The 14836-nt window shown below is 50.6% G+C and overlaps 1 protein-coding gene across 2 annotated transcripts in view; it reads right to left on the bottom strand.

Annotated features, from left to right (window-relative positions):
* The window catches only part of MYO18B (myosin XVIIIB), a 258283-nt gene that overhangs the window by 85691 nt on the left and 157756 nt on the right, over positions 1-14836 (bottom strand). For both annotated transcript variants that reach the window (XM_043558069.1, XM_043558070.1), the window contains exon 34: positions 14271-14423. In XM_043558069.1, coding sequence (XP_043414004.1) covers positions 14271-14423 — 153 coding nt within the window. The remainder of the gene's footprint in view (positions 1-14270; positions 14424-14836) is intronic.

Consider the following 14836-nt stretch of genomic DNA (forward strand, 5'->3'; position numbering starts at 1 on the left):
AGCGCCCGACGCGGGGCTCGAACTCACGGACCCCGAGATCATGACCTGAGCTCAAGTCGGACGCTTAACCGACCGAGCCACCCAGGTGCCCCAATCTCCCTTCTTTTGATAGCAGCACCCCATCTCCCCTGCCAAAAAAAAAAAAAAAAATACCCATCCCCCAGATGTCCAAGTGTATCTGATAGATTTGACCCCCCCCCTAGCAAGCTCTGAGAAGGGCATGTGACTCCGCCCAGCCAATCAGAACACCACTTCCCGTTCGCCAGCGCTTAGCTGTGGGGTAAGAGCCTAGAAGACGCCGGGATTTGGGGGAGACTATAGGAACGAAGTTGGTCCTTTGTGATGCAGGATGTGAGGTCGGAGTGTCTGGCAGTCCTTCCCAGCAGGAAAGAAGAGACGGCCTGAGAATATAAAGTGACATCAAAGGTGCTGAGGCAGGAAACACATTCGCAATGACGTGGTTGGGGAATCTAGATCCGGCCAAGCCCGGAAGGCGCTGTCAGCCACAGAGTCAACACTCAAAGCCACTGGTGGCAGGGGCACCTGGGTGACTCCTCCGTTAAGCCTCCGACTCTTGATTTTGGCTCAGGTCATGATCTCACGGTTTGCGAGTTCGAGCCCCACATCGGGCTCTGCGCTGTTAGCTCAGAGCCCGCTTGGGATCCTCTCTCTCTCTCTCTCTCTCTCTCTCTCACAAAATAAATAAAATAAACATTAAAAAATAAAAAAATAATAAAAAAAATAAACCTTTGGTGATAGTGTTTGCTGACTGATCTGCTAAAAGTGTTGGACCAAAGTAGCTCGATCCAAACCTTGGGGAAGGATAACAATCATTCGTTGTCTGCCTATTCTGTGTACAGATCCCTCCTCACAGGGGGGTAAATATCCCCCCTTCCTGATTGTTCAGTGGGAAAAAGACGAGGGAATGAGATTTCTCCAACACCGACTCTATTAGGCACCGTGGGGGCCCTCGCTGTTCATTTTACCACTACGGCCCACAGCTGCCCTGCGAGGCAGGCCTCAGCCCACAAATGGGGAAACGGTAGCCCCGGGCAGGGGAAGTGACTTGTCCGGGATCAGATCCGAGCCAATGGGACTCCAAGCCCCTGCTCTTCCTGGGCCACCACACAGCCCACGCCGCCGCAACGAGCCTTTCCCTACTGCTGACTTCATCTGCAGCGTGCTCTCTGCAACATCTCCCTCCTCCCCTCCCTGCACTCCCTGGGAGGGCGATTGAGATTCCCATCACATATACATCAACTACAACCCGATGAATAGCATATTACTTGCCTATGCAAAGCCATCTGCCGGCTTTAAATACCTGGCGAAAATGTTTGCTTTGGACTTATTAAGCCACGAGATGAGTGGGCCAGACATATGGAATGAGGCGGGGAGAGGGGAAAATGCTGATGTTTTGGCAGAGCTGTTAGAACTTGGATTTCTGGGTCTGGCCGAGCAACTCGGAGGATTTAAGAATCCTGCATCTCAAATGCCACGGGCAAGCGTTCTAAGAAACGGTGTCTCTGGCAGGCTGATCTCGACACATCCCAGGCCTTGACATCCCGTCAGGGCGCTCGGAAGAATTAACCTTCGGTAGGAAGGCTTTCCCCCGAAGGGAATTAGCGGCATCTCAAACTATAGACAGCCCTGATATCGAACAAATTTATTAAATGCAAACATATTAAAAATGTCAGGCCAGGTCCACCAATGGTCTATCCGGGTCAGAAGTCTGATGACTGGGGCCCCAAGGGGAAACTTCCTAAGACCATCTGGTGGTTACTCTCTGTGTCCTTGGTCAAACGACTTGAGCACATATTAAACGTTCCATCGTCTTGCTTACCCTGTGCATCATTATTTATTGATGCATCGAAATGCTTTCTGGTTTCCATCCTCCTCAGAGTAAAAATAATCATTGTTAGTAGTGGACTAATCATAACCAGTCTCTGAATGCTTACCATGAATATGTTATTTGCAACTCGTAACAACTCTTTGAGGTAGGGACTTTCACCACCATTGTATAGATGAAGAAACTGAGGCTGAGAGAGGTTAGTTAACTTGTCAAGATCACACAGCTTGTAAGTGATGAATGGGGCCAGGACCGGACCTGAATTTTAAACCCACAGCCTTTTCTTGTAAGCCCTGTGGCCCGGGCTTCCCCCCTGCTGAGTAAAACAGACCTCCTTTCACTTGTTTGGAGTCTATTTCTTTGAGGGTTTGAGAGTCCTTCCTGGGTAACAGAAGGTAACAACACTTACGGCAGTGAGCATCTCATAACGCATATAATGGTCGGATCACTAGGTTGTACACCTGAAGCTAATATAATATTGTACACCAACTGTCCTTCAGTAAAAATTAAAATGAAAAAAAAAGAGTCCTTCCTAATTTTGCATTATAGGATCTAAGGACTGCTCAGGTACTATATGATTAAACAGACTTTACGAATTTCCTTCTTGCCTTCACCTCTGGTTGCAGTGGCTTTCGCGTACCTTGATGTTCTCCAAAAAAAAGAAAACCTTGGAAAAGCAGGATAAGGTACACATAAAACGCCTCCCCTGCCCCCATCCTATCATGCCCTTATTTTTATTATATTTTCAGCACCCCATTGTCCCAGCACCCCATTGCTCCCCTAAATAGTGTTATTGTCTGAGTACCTCCCCGTGTTCCCACTAGATAATGGGCTCCTGGAGGCCACCTGGGGCTCGCTCCCCTCTGGGTCCCCACACGGTAGGGGCTGCACCCACATGTGCTGAGGGAGCCAAGGAAAGAGGTCAGCTCAGTGCATCACTAATCTGTCCCGGTCCGGAGAGGGGCGGGGCTGCCTGTGTCTGCAGCCCGAGCTGCCCACTGCCCCTGCTGCCTGAGCCAGCTCTGAACACCCCCTTGGGAAGCCACCTGCTGCCTGGCCGCTCCCAGTTCCTCCCGAGCACAGGTCTCTGACCCAGACACCGGCCGGAGTCCAGACAGCCAGCTCCACACAAAGGACGAGGGGCAGGCTGTGTGGGCAGGACCCTCCTCTGCAGGAGGAAATGTCCTGCATAGAGAGTGACCACAGACGTGTCCAGCAAACCTCCAGGGCTGGATCCTGAGTCCAGGCTAGAGACCCGGGTAGAGGGTGGTGGGCTTCCGGCCACCCTGCACCACCACGCTCACTTAGCCAGAACATTCGGCTAACCAGAACACCCTGTGCTTGACCAAGTTGTTTTAAATTTGGATTCCAAGATACCTAAGATTGACCAGTTGGTTTACCTGGCAATGAAGAGCTTCTGTTCGTAAAACGGCAAAGCTAAGAGAATGCAGCAGTATGCCCCGAGTTTGTCTGCAAAGTGGGAGACACTATTCGCAATATACATTACGAGCGAAGAGTTTTACATCCAGCATATCTCACAAATCACTAAGAAAAAGAGCCAGTAGTTTGAAAGAGGCACGTGCGGCTTGAACAGGGCAGAAGTAGCCATCCAAATGGTCCATCTACTTCGACAAGGTGATCCACCTCGTTACTTTTCGGGGAAATGCAAAACAGACCCACGGAACACCTCCTCCCTCAGAACGGCTAGGATGTGAATAACTAACAAAAGCAGGTGTTGACCACAAGGGACACCGGTGGGACTGTCATATCCGGCTGGCCGGAGTAAACGTGTCTACGGACACTCGGGAGAACCATTTGGCTACATCGACCGCAGTTAAAGAAACAGGTGTACTGTGACCCAGAGATTCTACACTTTTAGGTCTACACCCTACAGAGATGCACACACACACCCGCCTGCCTCCCGAATAAAATAACACGGGGAAGAAATGCCCACAGAGGCTGTATTCTTAATCACCAAAATCTGGATGCAACCTACATGCCCATCAACAGCACAATGGCTAGATTGTGATATAGTCTCAGAAATAGCAAGGAGAATGAACCAACTGCGACATACGATAATACCCGTAAATCTTGCACGCATAAATGGAGCAAAAAAAGCAAGACACCGGCCAACACATGTGGACGGTAGGAATCCATCCAAAGAGCAACAATGAGCAGATAATCGAGAAAAGGCACTCAAGAGGGCATCTGGCTCATCCCCCCCTCCCCGAAACCCACGGGTACCTTCCTTTATCTTCCTCACAATTCCTCGGTGCTGGAGATGCCGGCCCTAGGATGGGCGACTCACCCCTGTTTGCCGGGGACGTTTCTGGTTTTAAAATCAGAAGTCCCATGCCCCAAGAACACCCTCAAACCTGCACAAAACCCAAAGGCTCCGACATTACAAATACAGGTGCTCAAATTCCAGTTCACCTGAATGGAAGGGTGAACACGGCTGGCGTGAACCCCTCCCAAAGTGCCAGCATCAGGAAAGACAGAGACGGAAAGACTGAGGGGCCATAACATCATGAAAACGAAGCACAAACACTTCTGCATCCTGTGTTGGATCCTGAACACGGAGAAAACTTGTTATGAAGAACATTGATGAGGGCAATGGACAAAATCTGAATCGTCAGCAGATAATATTGGGGGCTGGCAAACTTTCTGTTCAAGGACCAGATAGTAAATATGTTTGGCTTTGCAGGCAAAGAGGCAAAAATGAATGGTACATAGATAGACGATGGATGATAGATTAGATAGATATAGATATAGATATAGATATAGATATAGATATAGATATAGATATCTGTATGTAGGTACCATACTTACCTAACTGCTTTTCTTTTAAAATTTTTCTTAGGGTTTATTTATTTTTGAGAGACTGAAACCAAGCACAAGTCAGAGAGGGGCAGAGAGAGAGGGGGACACAGAATCCGAAGCAGGTTCCAGGCTCTGAGCTGTCAGCACAGAGCCCAACGCGGGGCTTGAACTCACGAGCCGTGAGATCATAACCTGAGCTGGACACTCACCTGACTGAGCCACCCAGGCACCCCACTTATCTAACTACTTTAATGTAGCCATTGAAAAACATGAAAACCAGGGGCACCTGGGTGGCTCAGTCGGTTGAGCACCCAACTTCAGTTCAGGTCATGATCTCATGGTTCGTGACTCTGAGCCCTGCGTTGGGCTCTGTGCTGACAGTGCATAGCCTGCTTGGGATTCTCTCTCTCTCCCCCGCTCTCTCTGTCCCTTCTCCACTTGTGCTCTCTCTCTCTCTCTCTCTCTCTCTCTCTCTGTCTCTCTCCTTCTCAAAGTAAATAAATAATTAAAAACACACACACACACACACATGAAAACCATTCTCAGCTCTCAGGCTGTGGCAAAAAGAAAAATCAAAAACCAACCAAACAAACAAACAAACCAGACACAACAACAACAAGAAATAGGCAGTTGGATTTGAGCTGGATTTGGCCTGTGGGTCATAGTTCGTTGACCCTCTGGATTAGAAAACAGTATTTTATCAACGTGAAATTTTCCGTTTTGAGCGGAACAAAGGGGCATTGTGTTTGTAACTGGTTTTTCGATGATTCAGAACAAGAAAAAATGAGAAAGCAAATGTGGTAGAATGTTACAAACTGATGAATCTTTTTTAAAGTTTATTTATTTACCTAGAGACACAGAGAGCAGGGGAGGGTCAGAGAGAGAGGGGGGGAGAGAGAATCCCAAGCAGGCTTTTCCCAGAGCCTGATGCGGGGCTTGGACTCTCGAACCGTGAGATCATGACCTGAGCAGAAACCAAGACTTGGACGCTTAACCAACTGAGCCACCCAGGTGCCCCACAAATTGATGAATCTAAATGAAGGATAAACAGGCATCCTCTTAACTATTCTTGCCACTTTAAGCTTGAAATTCCTTCAAAATACGTTATTTAAAAAAGAAATCCCACTTCCCCCCAAACTCTGTGGCTTTGGGCAAGTCTCCTATATGCTGGGCTCCCTCCTACCTGAAATGAGGGGGCTGCTTCCCACCAAAACTCACGGCCCATCCTGGGAGTCCCCACTGATCCACAGAGCACCTGGGGTGTGCGGACGCACTCCTACACTCTGGTCCCCAACAGAAGAGGTCCTGCTCACATGGCGTTCACTACACTCAAGTGGGTTGGGGGGGGGGGGTTGCAAATTAAGTCATGGCATCTAAGCGCTTGGTCCCACGCTTGGTCCCGAACCAGCCGCATGCCTGCCACCAATATCATGACTGTGAAGACGTCTGTGATGACGCTGGGGGATGGCCGGTTGCTCCGGGGGCCTGGCCCTCCACAGCTCTCAACTGTCACGGGTCCTTTTGGGGAGATGCGTAGACAGCACCCCCGGCCTATCATAAAACCAGCCTTTCTCCATTTGTAACAGCATTGGAAGTGTCAATATTTGTGGGGCGAATGGGCCGCGATAACCATGTTTTCACCCAATTACAATTTGGTTTTTATCTCCTCTGACAGGAGGTTATGTTAATATTGAGTCAATTCACTCCAACATCATCTTTAAAAAGGAAAAAAAAAAATTTTTTTTGTCTCTTTGAATAAAATACCCAGGCCACCTGTCTCGTGGTTCCTGGCTGGGGAGGAAGGTGCTCACTCACACGAAAGATTCCCATCAGACTCATCTTCCCAGAGCTTATTAATTATTTTCAATGTCTCGTGGAAGCATGGGTGACACATGGTGACAAACATCCTGCCTAAGGGCACTGGGGATAAATCAAGGGTTATCGGTCTTCTGCACACTAGTGGTGGGGGTCGGGGGGGGGGGGTGCTAAGGATGTTGCCTAGCCGTGGCTGGGAGTTCACATAGAAGATACACCAGGCTCAAGGGGCCCCCCCGAAGGGACAGAAACTGAGCTGGACTCCCCCGGTGGAAGGGCCTGTAGGAGCACCCCGGGATTCCCGCAGGGACGTGAGGACCCGGAGATGGCAGAGGGCCGACAGGAGATACATTCATGGGGGGGGGTGGGTAGTAGCAGCTTTAAACTCCCTTTTGTTGATGTCCGTGGGTTCAAATCCCAGCTTCATCTCTTACTACCTTTGTGACTTTGGACCAGTCTCTTGGTATGTTTACTTATTCGCCCAGTGTCTCCCTTGAAGGAGCTGGATGGTAAAGGGGGGACACAAGCAAGCAAAGGTGGTGACTGTGAGAGAATGTCACCAAGTCTCAGTCATTGTACCCCCCAAAGGCCCTTCAATCCTTCCCCTTTCACTGCCCTAACTTATCACCCACCCCCTGTATTTCTCATGCGGGGTTCTCATGTCTGCTGGCCCCTGGCCTGGTCCAAGCAATCCTCCTGCCACCTGATCTTCAGAGACAGAATTTTAAAATTTATATACAGTCTCGGCTTTTTGTGTCCAAGGTCTATTAGTGGCTTCCATTGTCCTCGGAATACACTGCGAGAGAATGTGCCACCCCAGAGGTAAACCCAGCAGACAGAGAGAGCCCAGAGGGGTGGGCCCTCAGCCAGCTCATGGGGGTCAGAGATGGCTCCCAGAAATGATGCCCACACCCAAGCTCAGAAGAGAACTAGACGGGGGCGTCTGGCTGGCTCACTGGGTTAAGCATCTGACTTTGGCTCAGGTCATGATCTCACAGTTCGTGAGTTTGAGCCCCAGGTTGGGCTCTGTGCCTGGAGCCTGCTTTGGATTCTCTCTCTCTCTCTCTCTCTCTCTCTCTCTCACTCTGCCCCTCTTCCATTCGCACTCTGTCTCTCTCTCCCCCTCTGTCTCTCAAAAATAAATAAACATTAAAAAAACACAAAAACAAAAGGAAGAGAACTAGATGGTCACCAGGCAAACAGGCTTTAGAAGAGAGAAGCAGGAGTCTGGCCAAAGGCACAGCCTGGGCAAAGGCCGGAAAGTGATGAGACAGGTGTGAGCAACCCCAAGCTGTCCCTAAGCTGCTGGTCAGACATGTCAGGAGCATGGGAGCCAGACTTGGCACCCGTAAAGGTCACGTTGGAGAACCTGCATTGTATTCTGAGGATGATGGAAGCCAGTGACGGATCTTGAACACAAAAAGCCAAGACTGTATGTAAATTTTAAAATTCTTCCTCCGAAGATCAGGTGGCAGAAAGATTGCTTGGACCAGACCAGGGGCCAGCATGAGAAATACTGATGGTGGGGGGCACCTGGGTGGCTCAGTCGGTTAAGCGTCCGACTTCGGTTCAGGTCATGATCTCACGGTTTGTGAGTTCTGGCCCCGCATTGGGCTCTGTGCTGACAGCCCAGAGCCTGGAGCCTGCTTCAGATTCTGTGCCTCTCTCTCTCTCTCTCTCTCTGCCCCTCCCCCACTCACACTGTCTCTCTCTCCTTCAAAAATAAATACATGTTAAAAAAAATTAAAAAAAAAAAAGAAAAAAAAAAAGAAATACTGATGGTGGGTGATCAGTGGGCGGGGCGGGGGGGTGTCAAAGGGGAAGGATTGAAGGGCCATTTGGGGGTACAATGACTGAGACTTGGTGACAGCTTTGTACTCAGCACGAAGAGGGGGAACACGGTCCCCAGTATGAATGAAGTAAAGGAAAGAGCTTGGGGGTCTCCATTTCGCAAAAAGCAAATACCGTATTCCCTTTGGGGGAAGATACAAAGGTCAAAAGCGTGAATTGAATGGGAAAAAAAAATGAAAGCAACCAGTGTCCTGGAGAAAACGTCCTCTTCCAGGGTCTTGTGGGAGCCAGGTGCCAGCATCTGCTTCTCACAGATGTTATTTACGCACGGCGATGATCTCAATTACGTATCTTGGTTGTTGGGATTGCTTCTGTCTCCAGATTAGTTTGTTTCCAGTGGAAACATTCCATGGGAATTAATTAGTAATTGCTCCTAAAGAACAGGTGTCTTTAGATCATCCCCACACATCGCCCTGCCTAGTCTGTGCTACGAGGTCTTGTAAAATCGTTTGCCCAGAAACCAAAGTCTTCCGGCAGTCAACCCCTGTGACTCGGATGAGGGAGCCAGCGGGGAGCTCTACGTTTTAAAAATCATGGTCTTCAAGTTTTTATTTTAGAGAATTCTTGCAAATGCACAGTCATAGCGTTCTTTAAACCAGCCCCGGGCCTGGGAATATCATGCCCCTTTTTATTTCAAAAGACTTTTTATTAATGTTTTGAGAGAGAGGGAGAGAGAGACAAGGTGAGAGCGGGGGAGGGGCAGAGAGCGAGGGAGACAGAATCCGAAGCAGGTTCCAGGCTCTGAGCTGTCAGCACAGAGCCCGACACGGGGTTCAAAGCCACAAACCGGGAGATTGTGACCTGAGCTGAAGTCTTATGCCTAAGTGACTGAGGCAGCCAGGCGTCCCTCATGTCCCTTTGTACATGAGGAAAAGGAGGCTGCAACACAGGATGTCTCACCCCAAATCATACAGCTAATTAGGCAGCAGAGGCAGGATTTGAACGCCAAAAGTTCTAGGACTCTTCCATGATTTATCACAAGGGTCTTAAACCACGGTATTATCAGAGATATATCCAAGGCTCCCAGTGGAAGGAAACTGGGTGAAAAGAGCCAAATAATTCTCTCGGGGTCCTAGACGCCGGGGCAATGGGCCGAGGGGATGCCTGTCCACTAAGGGCAGAATCCAGAGATTCTGGAAGATGCTCAAAGGGAACTCTCCCATGCTGCTGGTTAGGCCTGGCCCGCCGCACATCAGAGCTTCAGCTGGGGCCTGGAATCCCCATGCCCATCTGACCATGCCCATCTCTACCCTGTAACTCTCTATGGCTCCCCATCACCTTTGGGATAAAACCCAAACCCCTTAGCCACGCTCACTAAACCCAACTATCAACATACCCCCCCATGCTGTCTCCTCCTTATCCCTGCAGCCTGGCCTCCCATGGGTCCCAGAGTTCAGACCACATCAATATTTGCTGAATGCATGAGTTTTTTAATAGGTGCATTCAAGCAATTCCCTTGTCCGTGCCCTGAGAGAGTAAACCTTTCTCTGGGCTCTTCCACACCACAGTTACTGAGCTAGAAGGGCAGCAGGGCCTGGTCATGTTTCTGAGAACCTTGCTGCTTGGACCTCATCAGCCCCCCGAGAACCTTGCGGCTTTGACCTCATCAGCCCCCCACGAGCTCTGGGCCATCAAGCGACGCGAACTCTCCACTTTGGGAAAAAGTCTCTGGGAGGTCACGCTGCGCGTTGAACGTCACGAGTTTAGCAGCTGCCAGATCCAGTCCTCTTGACTCAAATTTAATTAATGTTGAGACGGCCGAATGAAGGTCCGTCCCACTAAGGTAACCTCGCCATCAGTTTTCTCATCTATGAAATGGACGTGTCGCCACGGAATTGGAAAGGGTGTTTTGAGAGATAAATGAGGCCCACGATTCCCAGATGCCAGTCCTAAAAAATGTAGATACTGGGTGCCAACCCAGACTTAATGAAGAAAGACAAAGAAAAGACTACCTGGGGGTGGGATCCAGAATCTGTGATTTTTAAACAGTGCTTAAGTTCTCTGATGTGCGGCCAAGTTTGGGGACCCCAAGACACCACAGAAAAGCCTAGTACATAGTAGGTGCTCAATGTCAATAGGACCCATACTATACCAGCCAAGTTGCATGGACACAGAACTGGTGGCATTCACAGCTTTCGGACATATATTGCTGTGTGCCCTTGGGTAAGTTACTCAACCTCTCAGAGATTGTATCTTTGTTAAACAGGTCAATAATAGAAGTACCCACCTCCTGTGGTTACAGTAAAGATTATCTAAATAGCACACTTACTGCTGCCACCAGAAAGTCTACGAGCCCCCTAACTTTCAAACCAGCCCCAGGTTTGTCCCTTCTAGCCAGCTCTGTCACCACTTAGCCCAGATGACCATCTCCTCCGGCCTGGAAGGGTATTCTAGCCTCCTAACGGCATTGCCATCCTCTTCACGTCTAGTCTCCGCACAGAAGAGCGAGCCTCTCAACCGCGAATCGGGTTATGTCACTCTCTGCTCAAAACCTCCCAATGGCTTTGCACGACCCTTCGTGTAAAACCCAAGCCTTCCAGGTCCTGCGTGTTCAGGTCCCTGTCTGCTCCTCCTTCTCCCAGGGTAGTTGAGCCGACCACCCAGGCTCAACGGGACCCCTTGCAATTGCCTATTCCAGAACTCCATTTATTGCCTTTAGTCCCCATATCAAGGTGTGAGATGTTTCTACTTATTTCTATCATTGTTTGCTTGCCTCCTTTTCCATCAGATGTGAGTTTCACGGCGGAGGGTACCTGCCTTACTAACCATTATCCGCCTAGATGGAGCATATCACCTGACTCACAGTAGGTGCTGCATAGATCATGAAGGAAGGAAGGAAGGAAGGAAGGAAGGAAGGAAGGAAGGAAGTCGTTCAGTGCCATACCCAGCACTTACGGCACAGTCAGTAGCAAAGTTAGCTCCCTCTCTCTTCCCCCTCCTCTCTGCTCTCTCTGCCTCGGTCCCTGGAGCCTTCAGGTAAAGGACAAATACCTTCCCTCGGAGAGGAAACACAGTGATGCCCAATGTCATCACTGCTTTATTTGATTAGCTCTGACTCCGGCATCCGGGACACGTGTGCTGGGAACCAAAGCAACTGTACCCTGACCTCTGGTCCACGCGAAACCATCCTTATAACGATTTCCATGACAACAGCAACAGAAAGCCAAGGCTGTGAATTCCCTTTGATAGGAGCCGGATGCAGAGATGGGGAAGAAGGACTTTCAGAAGAATGAAGCTCTTTGATTCAGCTCGAGGCGCCTTCATTAAATACCACCATTTGTCAAGAACACACATTTTAACCCTGCCGAGGAAGGTTGCTCATGAATACTTTAAAAAGGAAGGAAAAGAACGAACAAAACCATCATGGTTCCTTTTTGAGAACAATCACCTGTGGGGACGGGGACATTTGGATGCTGTGGCATCAGGAATATTTTGGTGGGAGGCAGGAAGAGCAGCTGGCCCCCTGCCAAGGGGGCTGCAGGAGCCTGACATGCCTGGATCCTGACCAAGTGCTCAGACATCTCTGCCCACTTGAGGCAAGTCAAAAGGCTAAGCGTCTTCCACCCACGTGGCCAGCCAAAGAGAAAGGTCAAGGAACCCCTAGATTCTGCAGTTAGAATCACGAGCCCTGGATATGAATCCCAGCTCTGCCACTTAGCTGCCGGACACGTCACTTCCCATCTCCGGACAGGACTTCCCCACCTGTAAAATGGGCGCGAGGTCACTTCCCTTCCCCAGGGAGTAAGAAGGGTAATGAGATTGAGTACAAGGGTGCACTTAAGCCCAGGGGATTCTAGTTTTCTGACACGGCCATGCGGAGAATAGGGTTTGCCTTAAAAGCAGGACAGTCCAGGACAAGCCAGGGTGGTTGGTCACCCTGAAAGAGCATTAGCAGATACAGCAGAGCATTAATTAATAGGATTATTAAGAGAGGAGGCCCTTCAGCGTCTTCAGGTTTCACAGCACTGCACCTCCGGGGAGGTCTCTCCCCAAACCTACCAACCTGGTCCAATCATGACAAAAGCATCACACAAAGCCAGACTGGGGGGACACTTTACAGAATACCTGGCCAGTCCTCCTCAAAACTGTCAAGGTCATGAGAAGCAAGGCAAGACTGGAACCTGTCCCAGACCAGAGGACACTGGGCAGGCCAGACCACCCAACACAGTGTCGTGCCCTGGGTTGGTTGGATCCTGGAACGGGAATGCACGGAATCCAAGAATGAACGGGGAAACTCGTGAAATCTGAATCGAGGCTGGAATTTTGTTTAAAAGGAAAACAAGGTTTTCTCCCTTAGCTAACCAATTGCTACCCGAAACCTTTCATTTTATAGACAGGAAACTGACACCGGAGACAGGAAGCAGAGAAAGATCTGGATCCGGTTTCTACCACCTGGAGCTAGACTCTGCTGCCTCCCGCTGCCTTCCTGGGGACCTGCTGACCTTCTTGAGCTCCTCCAGAAGGAAGAGAGAAGAGCAGTCAGTGGTTTTGGAGTCAGGGAAAGCGGGTTCAAGGCCCAGCTTTGCCTTTGACTGGCTGTGTGACCTCAGGCAAATCCCTCACCCTCTCTGTTCCCTAGTTTTCTCACTTGTCAAATGAGGCAGAGGACCCCACTGAATTCAACAGGCAGGCATTTATTCAGTATTTATTATGGGCAATGGACTGGACAGGTACCACCAGACATGGTTAAAGCAGAGCCTTGCCCTCCGGAAGTGTATCTTTTTGCCTGAGGGTCCGAAAAGTACAGATAACCCATCTAAGTTTCTGGGGATATTCTGTGGAGATAGAGTAGCCCGCAGCCATGTGGCAGCACTGAGGCTACGTGATAGAAGGCCAGAGAAGGAGAAAGAACAGAGGGCAACACTCTGAGAAGGTGAGGTGGTGAGGGCAGCATGGAAATGCCTTCCGTCTCTCCACACCTGGATTCAGCACATGCCGTTTATTAGCAGGAAACGATGGACTTAGAAGTGACACCAAATGCAAGGGCACCACACCCCCAGTGGGGCTCTCAGCTCCCCTGCGTTATTTCCAGCTCACTCCCCTGGTCCCTGTCCCTGCATGGGTCAGGTAGCAAGTCCCGTGTCCCTGCTGTGATATTCCGCCTTGAGACCTCTCTCCCCAAGTCCGCCAACCTCCCCCCACCCCACCCCGCGGAATCTGAACATCTCACGCCTCTCAACACCTGCCTCCATGGGCTGCACTGTCTGCACTGGGCAGCACCCAAGCCCGTCGTCCCATCTCCCCAGGTCCTTGGCTCCTGCCTGGTCTCACCTCCCATCTGCCTCCACTCCTCCCCGGGGGCAGCCAGGGAGGGTGGAGTCCTGAGTTCGAATCCTGGCTCTGACACTTTCTAGCTGCCTTGGGGTGGGTCTCCTGCCCTCCTTGTCTCCCAGTCCCCTCCCTTGGAAAATGGAGATGAGAATCCTGGAGACCTCGGTACAGAACTCAGTGCCCCATCCCATACAGAGTAAACGCTACATGGTGGGCGCTCCAGAAGGTGAGACGGCCAGAGATCCGCATCATTACAATTCTAACTGGCAAATGGCTATTGGTGGTGGTGGTGGCGGTTTAGGCTTTGCTTTATCAACATGACTACCCGTTGTTTCATACCCAGCCTGGGTGGGCACCACCTGGCCACCACACATGCGCACGCGTGCTGCCCTCGGCCATTCTGCCACGGGCCCCCGATCTGCCCGTGCCCTCGGGCTGCCTTCTGCCTCCACCCTGAAGAAGGAAACTGGACTTCTTGGTCATTTATAAACCCCTCCTTCTCACTTATAAGCCACCTCCATGTGGCATGCTCAGCCCCTCGGTGTCCCCCTTCTTCATGCAGGTCTGTGAAGGTCGGACGTCAGTGCAGTGGCCACCCCTATCCCCATGCCCTGGCTGGCTGCAGCACCCTCCCCAGCCTGGTCCTGAGGGGACCCACGACACCCACCTGGCTGTGCACTTTCTCCAGCTCCTCCTTGCTGACCGACGTCTTGCTATCCTCCATGCTCCCCAGAAGGAGCTGCACGTCAGACAGTAGTGCGTGAGTCCTTTTGAGGTCCCTCCGGAGACGCTTCTCCACGTCAAAGTCCCGATGGCCGATCTGGAAGCCAAGGGAAGGCTCTCGTGAGCTAAGATGGCAAAGCAGTGGCCAGGGTCCAAGTTCTCCGGAACCAGACTCCCTGGGTTTAAATCTTGCCTCTGCCTCTCCCACTGTGGGACCTTGGACAAGACCCTTCTCCTCCCCGAACCTCAGTTTCCACATCTGCAAAATGGGAACGACATCAACCGCACGGGGCTGTTGTGGGAATTAGAAAGGTGTTTAGCCAAATGCCTAATAAGCTGTTCCCAAAGCTGCCATCACAGCCTGTAAGGATCCAAAGTCACTATGTCTCGTGGTTGGCACCAAAGCCATCAATATGGCCTCTCCCCACCTTGTGAGAGCCTACAGGGCAGGGGAGGCCCTCTGGTGACAGAAGTGAGGACAGCAGTTTCCCTGCAGGGGCAGGGACTAGA

This window comes from Prionailurus bengalensis, chromosome D3, assembly GCF_016509475.1.
Source record: "Prionailurus bengalensis isolate Pbe53 chromosome D3, Fcat_Pben_1.1_paternal_pri, whole genome shotgun sequence".
Classification (NCBI taxonomy): Eukaryota; Metazoa; Chordata; class Mammalia; order Carnivora; family Felidae; genus Prionailurus; species Prionailurus bengalensis.